At 42.9% G+C, this 27,537-nt stretch overlaps 1 protein-coding gene across 1 annotated transcript in view; it reads right to left on the bottom strand.

Moving 5' to 3' along the window:
- Positions 1–317: 317 nt before the first annotated feature.
- LOC119724560 (death-inducer obliterator 1-like) overlaps positions 318–27,537 on the bottom strand; it is a 28,918-nt gene continuing 1,698 nt past the window's right edge. Inside the window, exons 2-17 of the mRNA XM_038195663.1 lie at positions 27,146–27,413; positions 25,326–25,644; positions 23,325–24,338; positions 23,072–23,195; positions 17,061–17,182; positions 15,681–15,946; positions 13,940–14,137; positions 12,301–12,481; positions 11,157–11,481; positions 10,189–10,348; positions 9,357–9,473; positions 8,837–8,947; positions 7,282–7,628; positions 5,885–6,065; positions 4,416–4,701; positions 318–3,204 (exon numbers count right to left, since the gene is read on the bottom strand). Of these exons, the coding sequence (XP_038051591.1) occupies positions 1,544–3,204; positions 4,416–4,701; positions 5,885–6,065; positions 7,282–7,628; positions 8,837–8,947; positions 9,357–9,473; positions 10,189–10,348; positions 11,157–11,481; positions 12,301–12,481; positions 13,940–14,137; positions 15,681–15,946; positions 17,061–17,182; positions 23,072–23,195; positions 23,325–24,338; positions 25,326–25,644; positions 27,146–27,394 (5,661 nt within the window). The 5' untranslated portion in view covers positions 27,395–27,413 and the 3' untranslated portion in view covers positions 318–1,543. The remainder of the gene's footprint in view (positions 3,205–4,415; positions 4,702–5,884; positions 6,066–7,281; positions 7,629–8,836; positions 8,948–9,356; positions 9,474–10,188; positions 10,349–11,156; positions 11,482–12,300; positions 12,482–13,939; positions 14,138–15,680; positions 15,947–17,060; positions 17,183–23,071; positions 23,196–23,324; positions 24,339–25,325; positions 25,645–27,145; positions 27,414–27,537) is intronic.

Genomic DNA, 27,537 nt, shown 5'->3' with positions numbered 1-27,537 from the left:
TTTGAATGGCACGTCTGTCCCAAAATCGAGTGGGAACGTGCTCTAGGGCCCTTTAGGCATCTTTCCTGCAAGTTTCAAGAATTTTCATTTTTTGGCCAAATTTGATAAAATTGCAAGGGGTTAGCCTAACATTTTGACCCAAATTTGGCCAAAAAATTACTTTTCTCGAAATAGCGCAAACAATTCTTTTGCATGCAAGAGGAGCATCAATCAATACTCAATCACTCCTTATGTTGAAAATTTGAGCAAAATCATCGTAAAGTTCAAAAAGGACTTCGACCTACTACTCAATGACACTCAATCACGAAGTGACCGTCTTAAACTTTGAAGAATGCGCCTTTTATTTTTTATATACAAGAAAATACACCGAAGCAGCTTACAATATACACATTGTAAAACATCAATCACTAGGACGTGTTAAAACATTACTACCAACACGGCTTCAATTGTTACTCGGATATCTTCATGTTAGCACAATGTTGACACTGGAAACAACCTCTTCCCAGATAAAGTACAATCAGTCATTACAGAGAAAAAGGTTTTTGCCATTCGGTTGCAAGATCAAATATCTCTTTGATGTGGCCTGAATTCTTTCACGTTTTTGTTTATAGGAAAACTCGTGAATCTTCGGGAATTTAACGCTGCAGTAGACCAGTAACATTTTTTTTGGTTTTTGAACGAGAAAAACCCAAACAGATTCAATATTTTAAGAATTTAAGGTAGTAATGAAAGGTTTGCGGAAACACCATGTGCGAATAATTTCTCAACTAAGAGAATGGTTCTGAAAAGAACCATTCAGAACCATTCTCTTTAGTTGAGAAATTATTCGCACATGGTGTTTCCGCAAACCTTTCATTATTTAGTATCTCCACCATGCAAAGCCTCAAATCTTACTTAATTTAAGGTAGGTTTATGCAAATTTCATGCAACCGGAATAAAATACCAATACACATTAAAATAATATCGATTTAACTCCAAGAATGACGCTTCAGCATTTTCTTTGTTCGACTGAGGAAATTTTGAGAAAAACAGGCGTAAAAATGTAACAAGTAATAAGGACTCCTATCAACAAAAAAAATGGATCCTTTTGGCAATATTGCCTTTTTCTAAGGGAACAAAAAATGGAGAACAAAAAATTAGCAACGAGACATTTTTTTGGGTAAATACCATAAGGTATGGGGTGGCAAACTTAAAAAGGGAAAAATTTGGATAAAACTTTCAATGACTTTTTCTCTCTCGGGTCAAAATTCAACCTCTGACTGATGTACTTCGCTACACTACGTTCCTTTCCAGCACACTGTTAAGCACACGCAAGTTCTACATGCAAGTTCCAACTTTTTTATCTCACAAATTGCAGTTTATGAGGACAATCACAGACGGGCGCAAAAATCCAACGATCAACTTTTACTTGTTAGAGATTTTGTATTCAGACAATCATACATAATGTACGAATACTTTAGCTTTAGCAATTTGTGATATGTACAAAGCGTACGTATTTTTGCTACGTATATTTTATCGTTCTACGAATGTTAGTGGTGAGAGTCTAGTATCTGGAGTAACCGTGTCCGTAATCGCGCGTCTGATACCTCCAGTCCTGTTCTTTCCCCTCGCCGTAGCCTCGCGCATCTCGATCACCACGCTGTTCACCACGGTGACCCCAATCGTGACCTCTGCCCCGGCTGTTCGGATCGTTGTAATCCCGATTGTAAGCATCGTAGGGCCTGTCGCCGAAAGACTGCTGGCCGTATTCGTACTGTCTGTAATCCACGTCCTGGTTCCCGCCGTACGGGTACCGGTTGTAGTCCTCCTGGGGGTAAGCCGACACACTGGGACCGGGCTTTCCGTGATCGTAATCCCTGGTTCCCGTCCATTTCGGCTCTTCCTTCGGTGGGTATTCCTCCACTGGGGAGGTTGGCTGAGCCGGGTTGTAAGCCGGGTCCGGGTTGTACGGCTGCTCACCAAAGGGAGCACTCTGCTGTTGGCTCTGATCGTAGCTGTACGAGGCAGGGTTGTACGTTGGCGTTGTTGCGGGTGGAGTGAACTCGGGCTCGTACGTGCCCTGGAATGGTGGCGAGGGTTCTGATTCTGGTACGTTAATGATCGGGATCCTGCTAATTGGAGGCGGAGTTGGGGCGGAGATTTTTGACGATACCGAGGGAATCGCCTTGGGTTCAAATAACTTCGCCTGGATGAAATCTAGCGCCGAGCGATCCTTTTTGGTCGGTATAGGCTCTGATTTTGGTTCCACGTCTTTGGATTGAGGTTCATCTTTGGTCGGTGTGGCGCCGCCTTGGTCGTCGACGATGGCTGTGCTGGAGTCTGCTGGGGCGCGGCGAATTTGCGGCGAGCCTTGCTGATCGTCCACAGGGCCCTCTGGAACTTGGAGTTGACTCGTTGCGCCACCAACGACTGTGATAGGTTGCCTAGGGGTGGAGACAGAGCTGTGTCCGGGGCTGAAGTCGGAATCACTAGTTGCTCTGTCAATCTCAGACTGCAGCGATGCTATCTGTCGGTCTAGGAGCGCCTTCTTGGCATCCTCAACCTGTTGGGTGAGTTTGATGAGAAGTTGCTGCTGCTCCGTTAAGTCCGGTTTGGAGCTGAACGCCGTAAGTAAGTTAGCTGTGACGTCTGACGCAGCGTTTGCAATCTCGCTGGCACTCATGTTCTGCGCACTCTCCTGGAGGAGTGACGTGAGTTTGGAGGGGCTTTGCATCGACGCCTCCTTGCCGGATTCATCTCCAGATGCTTGACCTTTGGGCTTGGACACTTCACCTATGACATCCAGGACGTCGGCCGGGTCATACGGGGCTTCAATCTCTTCTTGGGTTGGCGAGTAGGGCTCGGCAGTGAGCTCCGTTGGATCCGCATTGGCGTACTGCGCGACGATCGGATCCATGAGCTGCTTCTCCGGAATGAACAGAGGTTCCTGGGATGGCCGGAAACGCTTCGGCTCGAAGCCGTGGTCTTCCGGGTTGTTCAAGAATTCCTCGGGGTCAGTCGGAGAATGCGGCATCATGCTCAGCGCATGCGTGTCGGAGAGGCGGCGTTTCTGCTGCGAGGGTTGCGGCTTGGGCTGCTGGTGAGGGTCGTGGTGGTGATGGGAGGTGCTCTGTCGAGGGGGTTGCCCCAAGCTGGCTGACCGGGCTCGGTCGCGGTGTCGCACCATCAGGCCCAGGAGCATGTGGGGACGGGGCTCTGCTAAACCTGAGGGCGGAACAGAACAAAACAGTTAGTTATGTGAATTGCAAAGAACTCCCGTCAGGTGGCAGGAATCAGCTCATGGAACTAGTTTTTTTGCATGTTGGCGTCAGGGTACAGTGATTTCAAACAGAGCATTTTAACACCACAAGTTACCAACAGGGTTCTGAGGCACGGAATCCAAGAAAATCATGCAAACCAGGTTTCAAGTTTTGGAGGAGAAGGGGGCCAACGTCACACCTCTGCTTACAGTAAGCAAGAATTCCTGCAAACTATAGCTTAAACTATGCTGTGCTCAATGTAAGCATTTTTCACAGGCTTACAAGGAATTTTGACATTAAGCCTGTCTACATCCTGTAACAGGGGATTTTATGGTAAGCACAAAATAGCGAACATATTAAGCGCAGAAACATGTAGCAGTAGTAAAGTCTGTCACGAGTCAATATGGCCCATCAGGCAGGCGTTTATCTCCAGTTTCGGTGGCATGAAACGACTGAGAATATTGTCATTCCCCCTGGATGGGATGCTAGTCCATCGCAGGTTACTCCCCAGCTAATGCCGGTACCCATTTATACTCCTGGGCGGAGAGAGGCAAGTGGGGGCTTGCCCAAGGACACAACATATCATCTGCAGCTGGATTTGAACCCCTGACCCTCTGATCACGAGTCGAGAACCCTAACCAATAGGCCACACTTCTTAACCTCATAGAATCCTGTTTTCCTTATATAATATTTCATAGTACAGTGGAACGCCTATAACGAACATTGCGGGATCCACAGAAATTGTTCGTAATAGCGATCGTTCGGTATAGCGATTTTAAGCTGCCGGTGCTCCGTACTTACTTTTTAATAAATAGCACTTCAAAACTTTACCCTGCAAGTCCTGGTAGTTACTGAAAGATGACTTTGAACATGTGTCGACTATTGAATTATGTAATTACACAGTTTTAGAGCTTACTACCTACAGCAATGGGTGGCTTTCCCCTTCTATTCCTTGGGGAAATAATAGCCACTTGTCGCTCTTCTGTTGACAATTTTTCCACAACAACGTTCGGTACATTTTGTACACAAAAATCGAGAGCCAAGGACGTTGTTGGGTAAAGCCGAATGTTTGATAAAGCGGTGTTCAGTATAGCGACGTTCCGCTGTACTTTCTAACAGAAAGAGACAGAGGTTGTACGCAGGAAATGGGGTCTCAACTCAATAAATCGAACTCACCAGGCCCTTTGAAGGGCATAATCTCCTGCGGTATCGGCTCGTGGGCCGACAGTGGCAGTATATACATGTCCTTGATGTGGTTGCGATTGTTGCCGACCACGCCGATCCGCTGGCGGCTGTGGAAATACTGGAACAGGGAGATGTAGGCCGGTTTGTCCTCCTCGTTAACGACGTGGAAGCGGAGCACGATGAGGTCCGTGTTGTTGGCCTTGCGGAGCTGCTTGAAGTAGTCCCAGACCACGGGGTACGGGATGCGGCCGCAGATGACGATGTTCTCTGGCATGTCCTGGATCGGAAGATAATATTACAGTTTATTCAGTAAGGGCCGTCTCAATTCATATCCGAGACGAATTCCGGACAAGTTGCTGACATTGTATCAGGTGTAAGTTGCAGGATTCTGAACAACTTCCCCGCAATCTGCCCGCAATGACGTCATCAGTATTGGTTAGTCAAGCAGTTGCTAATGAACATTTCAAAAGAACATGTCCGGGACAAATGCAGAGCTCCGGACAAAGTGAATGATTCTACCCACAACTTGTCCAGAACTGTCTGTCTCTGTCTTCGATTCATCGAACAATGTTGCACATGTGTGTCCTCGATTTACACCATAAACACGAACAGACACACAGAAGGAAACACTAATGCAATATCCCCTTCCAGCTTACAGCCAGGGGGATAATTAATACATAAAGACCACCTGATGCAAACTTAATCTGCTTGAGTCAACCTGAGTCGCACCTTATAGACCAATCCGGACACGCTATCAATTCTATCATGAAGGCCCCCTTCAATGGTGAAAGCATTGTGCTAGCTATTGTTCAGATAATCTGTCAAGGGGCCGTTGCTTTGTACAACAGCATGCACAATGGTTTCTCCATTGGAGGGGGCCTCGTGAGTGTACAGTGATGACATGTCTGGATTTGTCTATAGGTCTCTCTCGAAGACGGCCATCTCTGTAGGATAATTGCAACTGCGTATTTTACGCAATCAAGCATGCATTGCGCAGTGTTCAAAATGTTCCAAACACGCGCGCTTGTTGCTTGAATTGACATATCACGTTAGGATCGCGTCAGCGCAGCTTGTGAAATATTGTCAAATTACATGAATTACAAGTGGATGCGGAACGCGCAAATTCGGAGACAAACAAAACTCAATGTACAAAATCTCTGTAGGGTTGTCTAAGGGGCGTGGCTAATTCTCAAACGGTGATAGGTTAATTGTGTTCATTATACAACGCAGCCGATATGTGTTATGCAAGTTGACGCTCAAAATGTCGGTGCACGTGGTTGGTCTGTAGGAAACGACGTCATTTGAGAGAGACCTATACTTTTTGGTATGGTGCGCAACTGAACCACCAGCACTTTTACAACGCGATAGAATTTGCCTGTAACATCTTCAGTTCCCTCACTAAAATTTTGAGAATGCAATTATGGGTAGGGTGGTGGATGTGGATGTGAGCAAAGACTCACCAGGGATATCGTCCGTATGGGTCCTGAGACGTGGAACCCGGCCATGATGAACCTGGCCACTTCCTCCATGGTCAGGGAGCCATTCCAGAGGGACGGAGGCGGGCGTCGGATGGGAGGTTGCTCCTTGGGGGAGGGCGGGATGGGGCTGTTCTGGGGCGATGGCATGTCATCAGATTGGGACCTGGAAATTAAAAAAATACATATATTTGAAAAAGTATAAAACTGCTGCAAACTGTTTAGAGGGAAGATACAACATTTGCAAACATCAAAAAACGAAATGATCAAATGATCACGAAATACCTTACTAGAATGTTTGGAATGACAATCTAAAGCATCCTGTTAAAACATGGCTCCTGGTGTGCTGACATTTTCAAGAAAATTGTAATTTTCCAGCATTAGAGAAAACTGGCTTTTTTCAAAAACTGCTACTAATTTTTCATATTTAATTATGCCGCATTTTATTTGCACTTGATTACACACCTGTGAAGGGGTACAAGCCTGCTAGACCGATTCTCTGGCCATACAATTCCCCGAAGTCTATAAATTGCCCTGTTTCATCTTTAATGGGGTCAGGGAACCCGACTACAAAAACATGATTTTTTTTGGTTTTTTCAGCATCTACAAGCCCAAAACGTGAAACAAGTCATTTCAACAATATTTGCTATAACATACTAATCCTCCAAATCCATTTATTTCTGAAAATTGCATCAAAAGCAAATGTTGTACATGTACATTCCCTTTAATGACTGGATAGACCTGAATATGCAAATTTTAAAAAAAAACTACATATTTTGCATAAATTCATTTGCATAAACTTGCACGATTCAGACCAGGGGTGTGAGTGACCACTGATAAAAATAGCTGAAAACACCTGAAAAAGGTGTAAAAAAGCTGAACTTTGGAAATCTCCTATACTTTTGTACACAGCAAGTGAAGGAAAAAAACTGAAATCCAAAACAAAAAAAGCTGAAATCAGCTTTAAAGCTGAGATTTCACACCCCTGTCAGACACCAACTAAGGCAAAAAAAAAAAAGGTCTCCGGTTTCTGGTATGCGCGCGCGTCGCCGTAGCCATGCGCGTCGGCAAAATGAAAAAGTTTTTATTCAATGAAAGATGATGTCTCAAAACCGCCAAACTCACTGGTTTGACTGGAATCCTGCTGCTGCACAATTTTAACGTATTTTTAGATTGGGTTATGGTCGAGAATAAGCTTTATGTGGCCTCTCTGGACTCCCATATAGTTGCACTAAGTTTAGTTGGGCACCATTTGCAGTTATCAGCCGACATTTGAAGCAAGAAAATCAGGTAAAAAAAAAAAAAGCCAAGTCGCCGCACCACTTTTTGGGCAAGCTCCATACCAGAAACCGGAGACTTTTTTTGTTTGGCCTAAGACTCACAATGGTTCAGCATCATCCGTTTCCATGGGGCTCATCTGTCCGACAATCTCTTTCTCAAGCTCCGCCTCCTGACCTCCGACCCCAACAGGACTCCCACTAGGCCCCTCCCCCTCCTCCTCGGGCGCGGAGGCGGTCCGGGCCACTTTGGCCTTCTTGGCGGGGGCGGAGTCTTCCTCGCGGGGGGCGGGCATCTTGCCCGTGCAGATCTTGCAGTTGAGGTCGAAGAGGTGGGCGCGGTGCTGGGAGGTGGTGTCGACGAGCATGTTGTCCAGGGGGTTGGTGGCTGAGGAGACGTTCTTCTCAATGATTTTCATGTCGATGGTGGGTTTGGTTTCTTTGTCGTGAGCCTACACGATCGCCAAAAAGAAATTACAATTACACTCTAAACCAGTAAGTTCACAAGTAACAGGGGATAAACAATGACAAAGGAATTTTTTTTTTCACAATTCACTTGAGTTGCTTGGGACTTGAGTCGAGGCTCGATGACTTGTGATTGACTTGTGATTGACTTATGATTTACTCGTGCTGATTTGTGATGACTTGTGATGACTTGTGAGGATTGTGAAGGACTTCTGATTGACTTGTGATGGACTTGTGATGACTTGTGAGGACTTGTGATGGACTTGTGATTGACTTGTGATGGACTTGTGATGGACTTGTGAGGACTTGTGAGGACTTGTGAGGACTTGTGAGGACTTGTGATGACTTGTGATTGACTTGTGATGGACCTGTGATTGACTTGTGATGTACTTGTGATGACTTGTGATGACTTGTGATGGACTTGTGATGGACTTGTGATGGACTTGTGATGGACTTGTGATTGACTTGTGATGGACTTGTGACTGACCTGTGATTGACTTGTGATTGACTTGTGAGTTAACTTGAGACGGACTTGTGATTTAGTTGTGTTTTACTCATGATTTACTCGTGAATTACTAGTGAGTGACACACAAATCTTGTACCAAGGCTCTATTTTTATACATTCTCTGCAGTCACGCCACCAGACTACTAAATGGTCTGGGGGTGCAGACCTGTAAATCGACTCTCACAGACCGCAGTGATAATAACGTGTGCTTCCGAAAATTATTAAAAACACTCACAACTCTCCGAGGTGTTTGACACACCCATCAAATTAAAGCTTATTTCATCATCTTTCTTTTTCTGTTAAATTTTTGTTCAATTATCCAATGACTTTTGGGAGGAATTTCATTCAAAGATGATCACCCTGTGAAGTAGTCCTGTGGCCCATCAACATTTTGAAAAATGTTGCCTGCGCTCCGTTGCAAAAATGGAGCAATTTTAGGGCTCAATTTCATGCGAATTTCACAGACGTACGAACTCACACTCTTGTGCATGTCTTCCACCCATCTTTTTTTACAAACCTTCAAGTTCATGGTCCACAAAATGCTCCACTAGCAAAATATTTGAGGGCATACAAATTGTAATTTGGCCCACGAAGGCAATTCTGTGCCTATTGACAGGTCTACACCCCTAGCCCTTGTTGCTTGGAAACATCGCCCTCTATTGTACATGCCCAAGGGTTGGTTAGACTCACCTCCAGCGTGCTCAGGTTATCGTCGTTGATCTCCACTTCTCCCTTGTGAGTCTTCTTGGTCAGCGGCTGCGACTTTCTCTCAGCCTCCTCGTGCACGATAATCTCAAGAGACTAAACAAAATTTTAAACATTAAAATACAAAAAACAGAGGACAGCAAACCCAAACTGCAATTAGAATGTTCAGGACCAACCCAAAATTTCCCCAAATCCAATAAAGTGTAATAATAATTTTTTTTTTAGTTTTATTTTAAAATTGAAGAAAAGAATTGAAGGCAGCAGGGTTTGAACCTGCGACCTCTGGATTGCCGTTCCGGTGCTCTACCAACTGAGCTAGCCAGCCCTATGTTGATGATTCCCCATTGTGTCAATGTCTAGGTTTTATTTCAGGTAAGAACAGTTTATACTTTATGCAAAAGCAACGCAATGACAAGAATTGAAATGAAGTGTTGATGTTCATTGTTACTGTAACGATTTCAATCGGCTTTGAGATTCGCGACGTCAAGAACTTTGCTAGACTTACATGTTTAGCTTCGCGTTCCCTCCACTGCGCCAGTTCTTTGGAAGCAAGCTGCTCGGAGGACATACGCACCAGCTTGGAGGCCGGGATCCCGCCTTTCAGAATCCGACGGAATAGACCCTGTACAAGAAAGCAAAGTGTGATTTTTAAACAGGGGTCAAGAAAAAGGGCAAAAGGCGCTCCAAATTCTGCTTTTACCCTAACTACCTACTGTCTTTTACCAAGTACTGGACCAAGTCCGCCAAAAATCCATCCATCACACTGCTTCCAATGCATGCTTTGCTTTAGGCCTCCAGGCCCAAGTCCATCATGCTCCATCAATATTTAGTCAAACAAGGCCTGCAGGACTAAGCCCCCAAAATCCACCAAAATGAGGGGATGGATTTTGATGGAGTTGGGGTGGTTAGGGTAATCCTAACCCTCCTCAATCTTCCAGGCAGTTTTGGAGGATTTTGGAGGATTGAGGCTGAATGGCGAAACAATGTCGGTTGATTTTGCAGGATGCGTTGTGTCGAGTTTGTAGGCTGTACCCTGCATTGTTTATGTTCAGCCATGCATCACTGAGCCCTGCATTACACTCGATATCATCCGCACTGCTTCTGAATGTCATCGACACTGCCTCAACCCATTACAATGATTGCTGGAGGATTTTGAAGGGATTGAGGCAATGGTCACCCCTCGACTGAACAAAGTCAAGAAATAACGGATGATTTTGGAGGATTGAGACTGAATCCAATTTTTACATGGTAGCAATTGGATAATTGTGCAGGATCGAGGATGGTTCTTAGACGAAAGGGCCTAGGGAGTTAGGGGTAACAAGGATTAGATTTGGTACCTGATTTTTACTGTCTTTGATGTTGAAGAACAGACTACGATATCGTGACTTGTACTTGGAGCCAGTGTCGTTATACAGACGGTACAGCTCATACTCTATCATGTAAGCCTTCTTCTTGACTTGGTCTTCAAAGTCCTTCAAGTCTTTGGCCCCTTTCACCCTGAAAAGAATAAAAATGAAATCCAGACATAAAAAAGTTATGTAACAAAATTACAAAACAAGAATATTATAATTTCCGATACTAAAATTCCCTGTATCGGAACATGTAATAATAACAAAAAGTACAAGGATTTGTTTTAAACAATATATTCACAGAGAGACACAAGTTAATCCAGGCCTAACTCCCCCCCCCCCCCCCCCCACACACACACACACACGGACATAAATATTCTGATGAATTTGAAAACTTTTGGTCCAGAAACATTTCTGAGAAACTTTCATTTGTGTTTGTTACAGACTAAATATAATGTAAGCTTTTCTGCCATACACTGTGTGTGGGTTTATGAAATAACTAAAACTAGTTTCCTTTGTAGCTGCAACAAATTGCCAAAATTGCAGGTATTAAAATTTTCTCAAATAGTCTGGCAACACTATTAAAAAAAAAATCCTACAAATATCACAATGGGAACGACACTTCTTTGGTTGTGTACAAAGTCTATGGAAAGTCGAGTGCATTTTCAAAGTATTTTCTCACAAAATTTGAAATGTTTCTCAGTCCCAGATTCATGTCTTTTCAATATTTTTGCAATGACTGGCCTTTATTGAGATAATTTATGATGAAAACAGTTGCGTCAGGATGCAGCATTCTTTCATTACAATGTGTTTCCAAGAGATGTAACCCATTTTTTTGGCAAGAAAATATTTCATCAAAACACGTCACTTTTTGGAACAACTGGAGAACACACTCCCGACCTTAAAATATGTCACGACAAAATTGAAAATTGTTAAGATTATATCCTAATTTTTACCTGGTAGCTAGCATGTCTCGCAGCGACTCCCTCACGTTTCGCCGGACGCTCTCCTTCGCTTGTTCTTCCGTTCTCTTATTCTTCTCCGGCTGTTCCTTGGTGGGCGTCTTTTCCTTCGAAGTTGATGCCTTCTCCTTAGACGTCGAAGCTTTCTCTTTCGACGGTGTCTTGTCTTTTGTTTTCTCTCCCTCCCTACCCTGGTCTTTCTGGGGGTTTGTCTTGGGTTCTGACTTCGCGTCACGCTGTTTCTGTTCTTCTCGTTCGCGTTCGCGGACTCGCGCCTCGATCTGTTCGTCCTTCTTATCCTTTGTCTGTTTGGGTTTGGCTGTAAAGTCAAAAGTACAAAGAAATTGCGTAAGAATGAATAAAGAATGGCGAAACCCTAACCCTGCCAGACGCAACACAGTGCATCAGGTGTAAAAGTCTGTGGCACCTTGCTGCATTGAGCCATCAACACCAGTGCATCAACGGCCAATTCTGGAACAATGAGAGCTAGTCCCATTGAACAATGCCACAGTTGTATCCTGCTGCAGTTGGTGACCACAGACTCTGAAGCAGTTTGGCCTTGTGATTTTTTACCTGATGGCTCTTGCTACACTGAGCAGGCTTGTCGTTTTGACAAGCGTTACATGTTGCTGCATTTAGCAGGGTTTTTAGCCACAATGCCCTTTGGGGTTAGGGTTAATACTGCAAAATCTATTACTCGATTGATTTGTTTTTCTTTTTGTTAGTAGTCGAATGACTACATATCACACGAGTCCATAAGCTGAAATTATTACTCATTTGCATATCAGCTGGGAACCGGTTGAAGCAACTAATGACATACATTTTGGCTGGTAACCTGGGCCCAATTTCACGGCGCTGCTTAGCACAAAAATGTGCTTAGCACAAAAATAGTCTGGCTTATAAAAGCAGGTAAACAGCCAAAACTCAACGTGATGTATATTGCTCATGATCAGTATTCAGCTGTTGTTTGCTTAGCATGAAAATCACATGGAGTTTTGGCTGGTAACCTACTTTTATAAACCAGACTTTTTTTGTGCTAAGCAAATTTTTATGCTTAGCAGCGCAGTGAAATTGGCCCCAGTTTCTGCTCAGAAAAAATTTCTGAAAAAAAGCACGGAATTGCAAATTCTCAACTCACCCGAGTAGAACGCAGCGACTCCGTGCTGAGTGCCCGGCCGCAGCACCTCATACGACGGATGCCTCTCCAGGAAATCGTAGACTTGCTCCTGGATGGGCGCCGACAGCCCCGTCCGGACCTTGCCCGTGTGACGCTCCAAGACCGGGATGCGCTCAGGCTCATGCCGATGGCTGCTGGGGCTCTGGGAACCAGACCAGATCCAATAGTAGATTCAGAGGTGTTTTTTTTAGCATGGTGCCCTCGCATGAGAGACTTTTTTCTTTCCTTTGTGAATTAGTCAAACAGATTGGATGAAGTAGGCTAGTTTTACTGTACCACTTGAAGCGGTCAATAGTCGTATAAGAGCCCACCAAGCCATGGAATAGCAATGTATTGACTCTTACCACGATATTCCTGTTTACAATTAATCCCGTGGTTTCCGTCCTCCAATCCAAACCCAGTAATTTCTCCTATTTGATCAGTTGGATGAAGTAGACCAGGGGGGATAGTTTTACTATACCACTTTGACCAGGTGGGATAGTTTTACTATCCCACCCTAAGCAGTCAATATTGGTATAAAACCCCACCAAGACGTTGTATAGTAATCTCTTGACTCTTGCTTATCATGATATTTCATCCTTGACTTTGTGCCACATGCTTTCTCTTTTTCTGGTGAATCAGTCTGGTTTACTGGAGCAGATAATACATTTTTAATATACCACTCTAAACCACAACATAAGATTGTATTACACAAATATAACATGGTTTAGGAATAAACCATGTTGTATTTGTTTTATTATACCTCATACATATTTAGTTGCCTAATTTTCCCATTGCAGCATGGGTAACCCGTATGATAGTCTACTACGCATGCGTGTTTACCCTGTGCGTGAATACTCACATGCTCGCTTGGTAAACAGCAAAAATAGCATCTGGCACGTGATGGTGAATGGACCAGTGAGAATTCAGCTTTCGGTCATGAATATGTATGAGGTATAGTATTATACAAAGAATGAATGTTTTTGAGTGAAATGGTGAGAATATTTTCATAAGTTGAAAGATTGAATGTTCCATTCAATGAGGCGAAGCCGAGTTGAATGGAACATTGCATCTTTCAACGAATGAAAATATTCTCACCATTGCACGAATGCAAAACATTCATTATTTGTTTTATACAACATCCGAGTAGATCTTTGTCGTTCGATTGGAGGATAAAACTTTAAGAACAAACACAACTCACAAAATTGTATCATATTCACTGCTTTTGTTCAGCTTGTTCAAGGCTAACAAAGGTTTAAAATTCAAATCCTGACAACAATGAAATTTAACATTGTAAGTTCTTAGAACAATGCAAAACAAAACATCAAGGCAACTGCATCAACTTCAAAGGCAAGTTTTGTACTATTATAATGCATGATATGAATAATAGCGCAAAGATCGTATAGCGCCGGGCCGCTGCATGTCGTAGCGTGCGCGCGGCGTGCAATAGATCAAAAGGGATGGGATGAAAATGCAAGGTGAATGGAACCAAAAATGCACGGTTATGACGTAGGCCGTGCAATGATTCGATTAATGAATGCCGTGTGACCCACAATCCTCCAATCAAATGACAAGGATCTACTTGGGTGTTATATAAAGTAATCTACTGACTGTTGCTTACCACGATATTCCTGTTTGCCATAGACCCGGTGGAGTCCCTCCTATATTTGGAGCCCAGTGCTTTCTCCTTTTCTTGGTGGATCAGGCGGATGGACTGTCGGGCATGGCGGACGATGCAATCGTTGCCGCAGTAGATGGAGCCCGGCCTGGCCCAGTTCTGGCACCCGGGACCGATGCAATGCTGCTTGGGTGGTGGGGGCTAGAAAATAAGGTCAAAACTAGGCCTCAGGACATTTCTCTGTATTATGGTAAATACTACTTCTAGCCAGAGCTACGGAAGCTGGGGCATCACCGTGTAGTGCATGGATTCTGAAGCCATATTTGAGACGAATGAACTTTGACATGGTAGCTGCGCACAAAGGCGCATGCTGGTGCACTGAGCCTGCACTGAGTCGTCTAACATTGATCCCGGAATTTCCACATTTATCGGTGAGATTTGGCTTAAACCATGCAGTGGGATCCCCAAACAACTATTCAGAGTACATGCAAAAAATATGTTGGGAATAACTGGATGCTGCGAAACGGAGCATCAGGCCACATTCAGGCTAGCGTAAACATTTAATCCCCCAGTCCCTGTAGGACGTTGATGCAGTATTTACAAAGAAGTGTCCTGAGGGCTAGGTCAAAACAAATCCTTAACCCTTCTTGTCTTCTGCACTTCACAAACCTTTAAGTTTTGCAAAACTAGTTTAACCTTACAGTTTAGCACCCACACTTCAAATTCCTTTGAGGTAATCTTCTGTGGAGTACGGATAACACCTCAAAGCCCTGCACAATTATTTTGTGTGGTGGTTAAGATCAGGACAAGCAGGCAGATTGGGTCATGCTTCACTGCTCTCCACAGTGCTGTTTTTTGTGTGCAGTGACTCACTGTGTGACACAGTTACTTGAACACTTCATATATCCCTTCACTTGAAACTGACCTGCAGGGTTTTAAAGGGTTTTGCTCATTGCTCAGAATATTGACTTCCCACTAGCTATAGGAGGGTTAAATGTAAGCAAATAATGGGTGGGATGGGTGGCTAGTGCGTAAAGCGCTTGCCTCTCAACACGTGGCCCGGGTTCGATTCCCGGCTCGGGTCATATGTGAGTAGAGTTGTGCATTGATTCTCTCCTGTGCCAAAAGGTTTTTTCTCCGGGCCCTCCGGTTTTCCTCTCTCCACAAAAATCAAACACTTTCAATCTCTGGCTGTGCTCCGTGGTCAGACATGGGTCTTATGGTGGCTGCCTAAAGCCGGCCTCAGGTCGACCTTGCGACGACACAAATCAGTCAGCGACTGACTTTTCAGGATCAAGCTTCGCCGAGCTATGACCGTTGGGAACAACTCAGTCGCCAATTCTGTGCGACCTGAGTGTAACTGCGACGATACTAAGACGATCGGCATCAGTTGATGCTAAAAAAATCAACAGTGGCAAGAGTATAGAACAAATTCAACTTCTGCGACGTGTTCTGCAACCATCACACGATTTCTCAGTTTTGTGACCTGAGCATTATTTTTCTGCTTGATGCTGACGGTTCCATCGTGGCGCAAGCGTATCATAGGTCGACCTGAGGCCGGCTTAAGGCACCTTTACAAGCCAGCAGCTTGACCACGTTGTAGCCACATCCTTTGCAATTCAGCTTCTCAGCTGCGAGTAAGGATGATTAGCCTCCCAAATTATGAAAATGTAGTGTGCATATTGAGCATCTTCAGTTTAATACAGATAAATGGAAAAAATTATGATACAAGTCAACAACCAACCTTGTAGAACTTCAGCCTTTTCTTCTTCGTGGAGTGCGGCAGTTCCGGTGACTTGCCAGTTCCCTCCTTCTGGTCAGCTTTGCTGACCTCCGACCCTTGACCTTTGACATCCGGCCCTTGACTCTTCACCACAGCGCTGTCTTCGGGGGCTTTCTCCACGGTTGCCGTCTGAGAGGGTTTTTCGGCAGGTTTTTCTGTGGGAGCGTTGCTTGTCTCGCCTTCCTTCGCCGACTTCATCTCTCTCTTAGTGTCTCGTTTTTGTTTCTCTGTAAAAAATTAATAAAAAATTTGAAGTTGAACAAAGAAATTGACTGAAGCAGGGCTTGAACCAGCAACCTCCGGATTACCGTTCAAGTGCTCTACCAACTGAGTTATCCAGCCCTATGTTGGCGGCGCCCCAATTTGTCAATGTTTTTGTTAAAGGGCGCTAGTCAGAAGCCGTAAACCCATATATGTCATGTAGCTTTAAGTCATGATACTAGCAACATGCTGCAAACCAGGGAAATCGCAAACGGATATCACTCAAAGAAGACACGGCTTTTTTTACAAATCTTCCATAAACCACAAAGGGAAACTGACTAGGTTTGTTATTCTAATTTTTCAAAGTTGAACAAAGAAATTGATGGGGAGCGGGGCTTGAACCTATGGCCTCCAGATTGCCGTTCCGGTGCTCTAGAGAACGGGAACGACAATCCTTAAAACCTCCCGTTGGATATTGAGAGATTAGACAACGTTAAGGTTCATCTGAATAATGTGCTTGGTCACATTTTAAAGGAATATACAACATTTGCTATTCCCGTTATTTTCAGAAATGAATGGTTTTTGGGGTTAGTAGTTTATAGCAAATATTGTTTCACTGACTTTTTTAAAGTTTTGTGTTCGTAGATGCTGAAAAAACCAAGAAAATATCATGTTCCTGTAGTCTGGTTCAAAATGAGACAGAGCAATTTAATGACGTCGGGGAATTGTAAGGTCAGGTAACCAGTCCAGCTGGCTTGCCCCCGTTCATGGACATGTTAACAAAATGTGGACTGAATACGTCTAGTAAATTGGGGCAGTAAGGTAGTTGGAAAAAAGGCAGGTTTTTCCAATGCTGGTTGGCCGACCAGCGTTGGAAATTGATACAGAAATGCCTCTTTTCTTGAAAATGACAGCACATCAGGTGCCATTATTTTACAGGATGCTTTAAGACTGTCATTCACTAACAAAACCAGTAAGGTATTTCATAATAATTTGAATTTTTATTATTTTTTTTTGATCTTTGCAAATGTTTTATATTCCCTTTAACGTTCAATCACATTTTTAAAGCACAGCTCAGCAAAATATGGATTTCTGAGTCTTTCTTGGAACTCTATGCATCAAATCTTTCTGTTTCCTCACCGATGCAGACAGGGCATATCCATGGTACTTTCTCCCGATCCAGTCGCTTGCCTTCGGCCTTGGTGATGTCCACGCAGGAGCCGTGGTACCATTCCTCACAATGGTCGCAGCAAATCATAAACCTTCACGACAAATCAAAACAATTTTTGGTGAGTTTAAAAAAAAAAAAATTCATTTTTGTCGACAATTGTTTTTGGGCCCAATTCGAGGAGTTACTTAACATGAAATATTAAAGCTATAGTCCATCATTTGTAATTAGTGCATTTTGTTCGTTTGAAGCAACAAAAGTGTTCAAAATCTAATGAAGGATACTGAGCAACTAATCTGATGAAGTTTCAGCTAAGCTTCAGCTGTACATTCCGAGAAAAGCAGCATTCTAAGATCTCAATTTCAAATCAAAAGTTACTGAATCATGTTTTGAATTGTTTTGAATTGCAGCTATACGCGGCGTCGCGCACTGATCCGACGAATTATAACAACCGCGCGCGCGTGTGCGTCGTTCCAATACTTGTGCGCGCTGCGCTGAATAACAAAACGAACTACTAATTTTAATTTTCCTACGGTGCTTCTTAAGAATCACCGTTGGAAATGCCTTCTTTTGTTGATTACTTCAAAATGACAGCTTCCCAGAAAGAATAATTTTACAGGGAGTTTAGTTCCCTTACTATCTTTCAACCAAGTTTGTTTTTCAACAGTAATTACGCCAGTTACTTTTCGGATGGCTGTAAATGATGGACTATAGCTTTAAGCCTCCCTCTCTCAGTGAAATCATGGAGAGAGATACCCCATCCGTCAAAATTGTTAAACTGTTCTGTAAATTAGGCTCATATTGGTACAATTGACAGGCTGTGGTGGGTATGTTAACTGAGGGTACCATGCCTTGACTGACATTGATAGATGTGGTGGGTCAGCACTGTTAGGCCAAAATAAAGTCTTCGGTTTCTGGTATGGAGCTTGCCCCAAAAGTGGTACGGCGACGTTTTTTTTTTTTTTTTTAACCCAACTTTTTTTTCGCTTCAAATGTCGGCTGATGTTGCAGATGACGCTTTGATCCCCTTACAACTCTCAAAATATCCTTCAGAGTGCAGCTTGAGGTGACCTCAGTACCAGTAAGGTCATAATGCTTGAGAAGTATAATGAGCTAAGCAGGTTCCAGATACTCGACCATCGCTCCGTCAGTATGGCTTCCAGACAGCAAGATTACAACACCGTCTGCAAATGGTGCCCGACTAAATTTAGTGCAAAATATATGGGAGCGCAGAGAGACCACATAAAGCTTGTACTCCATCCTAACTCCATCTAAAAACACATTAAAATTGTGCAGCAGCAGGATTCCAGTCAAACCAGCGAGTTTGGCAGTTTTGAGACATCATCTTAGTACTTAGTACGTGCATGGCTATGGCGACGCGCGCGCATACCAGAAACCGGAGACTTGTTTTTTGGGACTTAGCACTGTTAGCAGGCGAAGCTGAATGAAAACCACGCCGAGTTTTGAAAAATCTCTGTAACGGTCGTCAAATTCAAAATAGTACATATATAAATGTTGTATAGATACTAGCAGCTACCTGACCTAAGATTCATCAGGAATAGTCAGAATCTTTTGGTCTGGGAACCAGACCCCAAGGTACATGCACTTGTGCATTTATTATCTACCAATTTGCACATTGTACATGTACATATACATACACATACACATACAACTTGCAACCTAGCAGTGAGGAAAATGATTAAGTTCTCCCAAGGAAAAATACCAATAATTAATTTTTTTTGGTGGATGAACTGGTAGAATAGTGGACAATGAAGTGGAGATAATTTTTCACTACTGCATTCACAACATGTTAATTAAATTTACAGCGCTCTATTCTATACAACACTAACTACAATGTACTTTGGGTCCCATATGGCCATACGTGTACTTTACAAATTAATAGATGTAAACGTGCAGTCATTTAAAAATGTTTCGCATGAAAGATATTAGATATTTAAATGGCTGTTTTAACACTGTTTATTTGAAATTTTTGCAAGAGGCTCTGAGAAAAATTGCAATAAGGTTGATTTTTAAAACAAAATGCAAGCAAAATGGCTGAGAACACGATCTATAAATATGCATAGAACGCTAAATAAAAGATTTGTATCTGTATTTTTTTTTTTTATTACCATTATTATAATTTTCATTTTTATTAACCCTTACTCTCTGAGGGTAGTTTACTGCATGTCAGTTGGTTATGCCAATGCCCTCCAGCTGCAGTTTATTGGAGGATACTTAAATGTAGCAGTGAAGGCTCCAATTGGCAGGAGTTGGAGGCCCTGGAGGGTGCCTGATACTGACCAGCTGGGGGCACTTGATTGTTATCAGAGGACTCTCATTGTTCTCTGTGGCATGTATTGGAGTGCCTGTCCAGTTACCCTTGAAATGACATGGCAGATATTGGAGGGCCATGCAAAAAACATAGGAGATTTTCTTGAGGCACATATTGGCATGCGTTGGAGGGTCTAGTAGGGTAAGGGTTAAAGGCCAAGTAAAAAAAATTAAATTGTTTCTCAACCGGCTATTTGAAAAAAAGGGAGGAGGTGGTCATTTTTTTTCCCAAGATGGCTGATCTTCCAAGATGGATTCTTCCAATTTCTTAATGCTTTTCTGATAGTTTTGCATCCAAATGAGCCGTACACTTTCTAAAAGACTCTAAACTGGCATACATATCTACAAGTTTGTTGTAAGAACATGGAGACAAGTTTTTTGCAAATCTGTGATTTTCAACAACAAAAAAGGAAGCGGCTGGAAAAAAACGGAAGCAGGCGGAAACGAGAAACTGGTTTATTTCTTTACTTGGCCTAATGGCCAACCTTTGCGAGAAAGAACATAAATTAAGTCTTCAATTGCACTGTGTATCTCATTCATGAACAATTGTCGACGTACTTTCTGACACAATCAGAAAATTTATCAGCCACAAATTCATCATTTCATTGACATATTGTCGGGTGCGTGGAAGATGGTCGTTAGGGCAAAAAAATGGGTCAAAAAGTCAAATTCAGATTTTCGGGTAATCGATAGAGCATTGAAATATCTTTCTTTTGATATACATTTTGTCTCAAAGGGCTACGTCATACTGTCGTAATTAACAGTAAACAAAATATTTAAGGAGGTTTTCCATTATTCGTTACCGGCAAAAGGTCATTAGCGTGTAATTCTAATGTAACAAAATATGTTCCAAGTGCGCTAACAACCCACTTAAATGGGTAAACAAAGCCAAGTTTGTACCCGGCAAAAGGAAGTTAGGATTTAACATGCCGCTTAAGCGCACATTTAATGCAGGGCGAGTTCACGTTTAAGGCAGATGGAGTTCCCGGTAAAAGGTCGTAAGCAGAAATAACTTCAAAATTAAGGAATATTTTAAAATAAAAATGCACAATATGAGTTGAACTATTAACGACTTTCATGAGCCCACATTTCAGCCTGATGTGGTTTTTCATTTAGAAATGGGAGCACAAAACCTTTCAACTCCATTATCTCTATAAGTGCTTTTTGCCTGCCTGGGCTGCTTACGTCCTTGTCCTTGGCACACGACAATATTTGCAATAGCTAATCATTACTGAGTTTATGTGTGAGCAGAAAACAATGCCATCAGGATAATGCATTCATTCCTAATAATATTCCAAACCAATTGTTGAGTTTTCACCTGAAATTTTATCTGAAAACACTAATGCAGTATTAAAACTACAATCTACAATTAAAAATCACCAAATATCATTCATACAAAAATGCACACCAGTACATGTGCACATACTGATGCATTGCCGTTTCAGCCAACATAAATCATACACGGTGCATGTACATTACAAAACCTACCTACCTTCAACTCCATCATAATTTAAATGTCTACAGTACATGTAGTCATACTGTCTTGCAGCCGGCAATGTCATATAATACTCTACACCCAGCATATGGTCAATTTCACTCAGTAATCACAAATGGTAATTTGGCATATCACCATAGCATCAAGCCTTGGTTATCACTGTGTCATGCATATCAACACAGCTTGTGCAAGCTACATACATGTACATGTACACTGTATGTTCAGTACATTGACAAACCACATGCACTTATATTCTCAGTTCAAATGTAATGTGTGTGTGTGTGTGTACACGTACATTTGTTCAAGGTGGGCTACTGGCAAATAAATGTGAATTTTATTCATGAGCAGTGGGCGTGTCTTCTAAGTAGACAGTGCACTTTTAATTACAGACTCTGAATTATTCATGACGCTGGGCGGGGCTTAAGAACTGCAGGATTCATCATGAATGGGCTTTAGTGTTTCTGGAAATATTTTAGAGCAATTCATTATTTTAGAGCAATTCATTACTTTGTAGCATCTAAAGAATGACTGGAGTACAATATATTTAAATATTCCTTTGTCATGATTTCTACATATTCATCAATTAATGTCTCTGTATTAAAAGCACCCTACTCTAAAATACACTTCAAATTTAAATATCTGAATTATTCATGATGGGGCTTGAGCTTGACTAGATGACAACTTGTTTTTATATGCGACGATCACACTGAATTATTCATGAGCACTTGGTAGCTGGTAAGCCCAATGGCTGAATCATCAGCTACATGAAAACCCGAAAGCTAAATATTTATGCTTTGCTTATAAATTATTCATGCTGGTCATAGAAATTGAATAAATTAACATGGGAATATAGGCTGCCCTCAAGAGCCAAAAATGACATAATCACGATCTTGAACATAGACCTGATCTGCATAGATGTAATGAAATTCACGAAAAAGGACACACAATTTGCCTGCTTTATTCTTGACAAAACAATTCATCCAAGCAATAAAAAAAAAAATTGTACATAAAAGTAGTTTTAAATTTTGACCTTTTTTTAAGCTCATTACAAGAACACTCCATGGTATATGACGGTGAATTTCAAAATGAACCCTTTTAATAAGGTAACGCCCGAAACGGCCCAAACACTCTGTGGTTGTATTGATTTTTCAGTGATTAAACACAATGTAATACAATTTAGTTCATTTGCAAATTACGTGTACATGTACGTTAGATTTTCATTTTAAAAATGACCGAATTTGAAACTCAATCCGCAAAAAACACGTGGCATACAATTTAAACAACTGTTTTTAATAACAGAACACCACATACTTGCAAAGATGTACGTAATTCTTTTAGGCCAAACAAAAAAAGGCTTCGGTTTCTGGTCTGCGCACCCGTTGCCGTAGCCATGCGCGTCGGCAAAATTTTAAAAAAAAATTTCAATGTAAGATGATGTCTCAAAACCGCCAAACTCACTGGTTCGACTGGAATCCTGCTACTGCACAATTTTATCGTGTTAGTAGATGGGGTTACGATCGGGTATAAGCTTTATGTGGCCTCTCTCGGCTCCCATACGTTTTGCACTAAATTTAGTCGGGCACCATTTGCAGTCATCAGCCGACATTTGAAGAAAAAAGAAAAAAAGCGCGTCGCCTCACCACTTTTGGGGGCAAGCTCCATACCAGAAACCGAAGACTTTTTTTTTTAGTCTTAGTTTAGGGCATTGAGAATGATTTTAACAATAAGAGACAATCTTGAGGAAAATAGAAGCTCTTTGTGGAAACGTCACTCGTCAGACCAAAACATCATCTGTTACTGACGACAGTTCAAAGTGCGTTGCCGGTTTAACACGTCAGCCGATCCCAGCAATCTTGTTGGTCCTGTGGTTGCGACGCCTGAACTTGCAAAACGTTGGTCTTGGGTTCGAGTCCCACCAGAACCTGTGAAACTCTAAACCTGCCCTCCCAAAACCCCTCTGTGGTGTTGCATGATACCGTGCTGTAGTACTCGTACTAGTACTCGAGTAAATTTTTTAGTACTTAGAATCATACTCATACAAATTTTTTAGTACTTGGAATCATACTTGTCGTAGTTTGTGACAAATTACCTGTAATGATAGTTATGATACTTCAAAACTGAGAAGTGCGAATCTTTCCTTACAAGGATAAAACTTACCTGTTGTCGTGTGGCTTGCGACAGATGCACCACAGCTTCTCTGGATCATCACCGCTGGTCCAGTCACTGTCATTGTCCATGTCCTCTCCAGCGTTATCCGATGACAGCTCGCCTTCTTCTAGATCTATAAATAAATAAAAAGAAGTAAAAACAGATGAAATAAGGGTAGAGAAATTGATCCCACACTTATATTATGTTAATGCCTATGTTGTCTAATCTGTGAGTCCGTTTCAAACTAGAAAATTTATCTTACCTTGATTTCTCGATTCACCCAAAGACTTTGATCTGTCCCTTACTCTTCTCTCCAAGGTGCGGCTTTTCGGCTCCCCTTCGCCACCAAGCTTGATGAAGACAGCGTTATCCGGCGTGAAGAGGGAAGGCCCTTGTTCGGATGTGGATCCTGAACGTCGCCTCTCGTAGGTGTGATCTGACCTGGATTGTTGGCCCTCCTCACTCCGCCTGCGAGCGTCTTTCTTATTGGCATCTCCTGACTTGGGAGCACCCTTTTCTGCATCTTTTTTAGGGCCTTCTTGAATCAGTTGATGGCCTTCTTTGAGAGGTTGGGCATGCCTCTTGCTCTTCAGCTCTTGTTGGATTTCCTTCAGGGACTTTCCGCCGTCCTCGAGATCAGAGTCAGTCTCCTGTTCTTTGCTCTGCTTCCGTTTGCGGTAGGTTCGTTTCCGTCTGGTGTCATGTCTTCCTTTTGAACTTTCTGACGATCCCAAGGTTTCCTTATCTTGTTCATATCCATCTTCAGATTCCTCTTCCTGAGGTTTCTCTTTCTCCTCTTTGTCCTTGGCTTTAGATCTTTGGCTCTTCCTTGTCCCTTTCACATGTTTTGTCTCAGAGACCTTCTCTTCAAGATCTTTCTTTGCATCCTTATTGGCGTCTTCTTTCTTAACCTCATCCTGTTTCGGACCGCCTTTCCCAACCTCCTCTTTCACCTGTGTCTCTTGAGATGCTTCAACTTTTGGCTCTTCTGTCTTCTTGTGTCTCTCGCTGCGTCTCAGCGGCACGGCCTTCTCAGAGCTGCCCTGCTTCCTCCTGCCGCCTCCGCGTCCTTTCTGTTTGATGCCTTCCCCGGCCGAAGTGTCACCATCGCTGGTGGTCACAACGGCTGTGGCAGCCACCCTGCCATCCAGACACTCGTTCTTGATGACCCCTTCCAAGAGTTCAGAGTTCATGACCTCTTCGAGGAGTTGCCGCGTCTCTAGACTCTCACCAGAAAGGTCTAGGACCCCAGGGATGTCCAATTTGAGAGAATCAGCTGTATCAAAGAAATCATAATAATGAAGATCAGCATTATTAAACCTTTAAGCAATATTTACATGAACTTTTCCTTAAGAATTTGATAATTTGACCTGCTCCCAATGAGAGTGAAGGTGTAACTTGCAATCTCCCATCTGACAAACATTTCTCTAAACTAAAGCAAGATTTCACTCAAATTAAAGCCTGATTCCTGTGAATTTCAACTTCTTCTTTGTAGGGTTCCAATCGCACAAACTCTTTGCAAATGGACCGTTCCAGATTTGGCTATGGGCTTCGTGCACAAGTACTTCCTCATCGGTGAGAAAGGGGGAGTTGGGAGAGACCACGGGGAGAGACATTTGAACACACCACTGATGGCGCCTGACGCTCACGCGAAAACACTATGGCTTTGTGGACAATCAGAATAAAATAAGTCATTCGTCCTTTGCGTTATACGCGCCTGAATCAGTACGCACATGTGTGGTGTCCTGTCAACAGGGCTTTCAAAAGTTTGCGCACAGAGCACGTAATCCACTCCAGACATATGCAACAACAGGTGCGTCTTCCTATGCTAAACTGCATGTTGCGCCGTGCGCGTTGTGTGTCAAGTGCACGTATGTCGGACTTTAGTCAGATATTGGTTGTGCACTCATGACTTTGATTGGTGAAAACGTCACAGGGTGGGGCTTTAACAGGATGAGGTTTAATGGGGCGGGGCTTAATGGGACAGGATGTAATGGGGCGGGGTGTAATGGAGCGGGCATAATGGGCGGGGCTTAATTGGGTGGGACTTGATGGGGCGGGGCTCAATGGGCCGGCGTGTAATGGGGCAGGGCTTAATGGGGCGGGGCTTAATGGGGTGGGTAGTAATTGGGCGGGGATTAATGCGGCGGGGTGTAATGGGGTGGGGTAGGGTGGGGCTTAATAGGGCGGGGCTGTAATGGGGCGGGGATTAGTGGTGGGATTAAGGGGGCTAGGATTAACAAATCAGTCAATTTTTTCTTACTGGACGCATTCATAAGAATCTGCTCGTCAAACTGATCGTTTTCACTCAGCATGGGGTTGCCCTCGCTGACGAACCGATCCAAACTGTCGCAGCTGCCGACGTTGACCATTCTGCTGGGGAAACTATCCTGGCTCTCCGTCTTCACCGGTGCCCTGCCATCCATGGAATCCTCCCTGGATAGTGCAGACACGTGGGTGCCGGCCTTGGGCTCGGGCTGGGGAGCTTCGACCAAGAGTGCCTGGTCGATTATGTGGAATTGGTCTTCCGTGAGGAGGGAAGCGGCGCTGGGAATATTGTACAAACTGGCATCTTCTTTGCTCTGAAAGGAAAAAAAACAATTCAAGCAAAATCTTGCTACCAAATTGAAATACAGTCACAATGTGTTGTACATGTATGCACATGGATTATCAAGATTATCCTTATATGCTTAATACAAAATTCAGTAATTACACTTTAACCCTCCTATGCAAACATACATTCTGTGCAAAGTTGTCCTTTCAGTCAGAATCAGTCGAGTGACTGTTTTTAACAGTTGAGTGGGCCCCTTCCTATGTACATAAAGCAGGATTGACTGGCTGTGACTGTAAACTTGATACAGCAATGCTTTGACTGTAGGTGATTGATAAGCCAGCTGTGCCTACCATTTGCCTGCTTGTGTCTGGTGATTGAATTTGACTAGTCACAGCGCTTGCTTGAAATATGATCTGACTGTTGGTGACTAGCCTGTGTAAAAGGCATGGCAGGGGAAGATGATTGATTTTTTTTTTTAACTGTCTGTGACTCTTCAGACTGTAGGAGGTTTATTAATGATCCAAATACATGTATGTTTTCAAACCCAATACCTACCTAACTCTAAATTTACTTGAAGGATAAACATCATAATGGAAGATAGTGCTTCTATAGCAAAGAAATGGAACACTACTTTCGCTACATCTTCAAATTAACTTAGTTAAAGAATATGGGATAGCTTGGGCTAGACAAATCAAACATATAACAAACAACGAGTAAAATGACGCTGCAGGGAAAGCGTAAACAAGGGAAATGAACCATAAACTTCAGCTACATGTAAGACATATCGAAACAACAAAACATGATTCGGGCGTAACTTTGACACAAACGATGAACAGAGAATACCTAAAATTAATCACTAAAATTTGATAACATGAATAATAACCCTAGAGGTATTTTCCCTATTTCACTAGAGGCATTTTTGCTACATATAAGATGTAACCTCGATCCTGCAAAATCCTCCAACTACCCCCATGTAAAAATAGCATACAGCCTCAATCCTCCAAAATCCTCCATTATTTCTTGATTGTGGTCCTTGGAGGGGCGACCACTGCCTCAATCCTACAAAATCCTCCAGCAATCACTTTCAACAAATCCAGTGACATCCTGGAGCAGTGCGGAGGATTTCAAGTATAATATAGGCCTAACTTTATGCACTGCTGAGTGTGTATAGCCTCAATCCTCAATCCTGCAACATCCTCTGTTTTTCAAACAGGATTTGGAGGATTTGGGAAGGTTAGGGTTAATAGACGTAGGATAAAAACACTGCAAAAACTGCAATTCACTCATTAAAATTGGTATCTGCCTAAACGATCTTTTGACAAAAGAATTCCACTCTTTAAATCTTTCGAAGGAAAATGTTACAAATACTCCCGTTTGGCTAATACTGATCTACAGAGAAGAAACAGCGGCATAAAAATGAGTAAAAGATTAGCAAGCACACTGCAAAGGCAGATTAGCAAGAACATTGCAAAACGCAAACCAAACTCAAAACAACAGAAACAACAAAAAAATTAACTATCGGCACGAACCATCCCACTAGCAATATCCATGCAAGCGGCGTCATAAGTTATGTCGCTTGCGGCGCAACCATGACCGGCCAGCAGGCCTGGGCTCAAATGGGGGTAAGGGAAGCCCATTACCTCCCCCTCTGTTTCTCCATCCGTGGCCGTCAGGTTCCAGAGAGGGCTGCCCGTGGACAGACGCTGGACGACCACGTTGGCTGATTCGCTGATGACGCCCGAGGTTGAGGCCTCTGTCACTGCTTGGTCCTTGTCCATGGTTCAGGATGGCCAATTCCTGGAAAACGACAGTAATTTTCTAATATCTGCTCTTTCAAACCAGAATAACAATCATAACGTACATGTGCTACTGTAATTGCAGAAAACAAACGTGTCCTACTTTTGATCCTGAATAACTCCAA

The sequence above is a fragment of the Patiria miniata genome, unplaced genomic scaffold, assembly GCF_015706575.1.
Source record: "Patiria miniata isolate m_02_andy unplaced genomic scaffold, ASM1570657v1 HiC_scaffold_18, whole genome shotgun sequence".
NCBI lineage: Eukaryota > Metazoa > Echinodermata > Asteroidea > Valvatida > Asterinidae > Patiria > Patiria miniata.
Note: the sequence above shows the minus strand (reverse complement) of the source record. Positions and strands in the feature narration are given on the sequence as shown.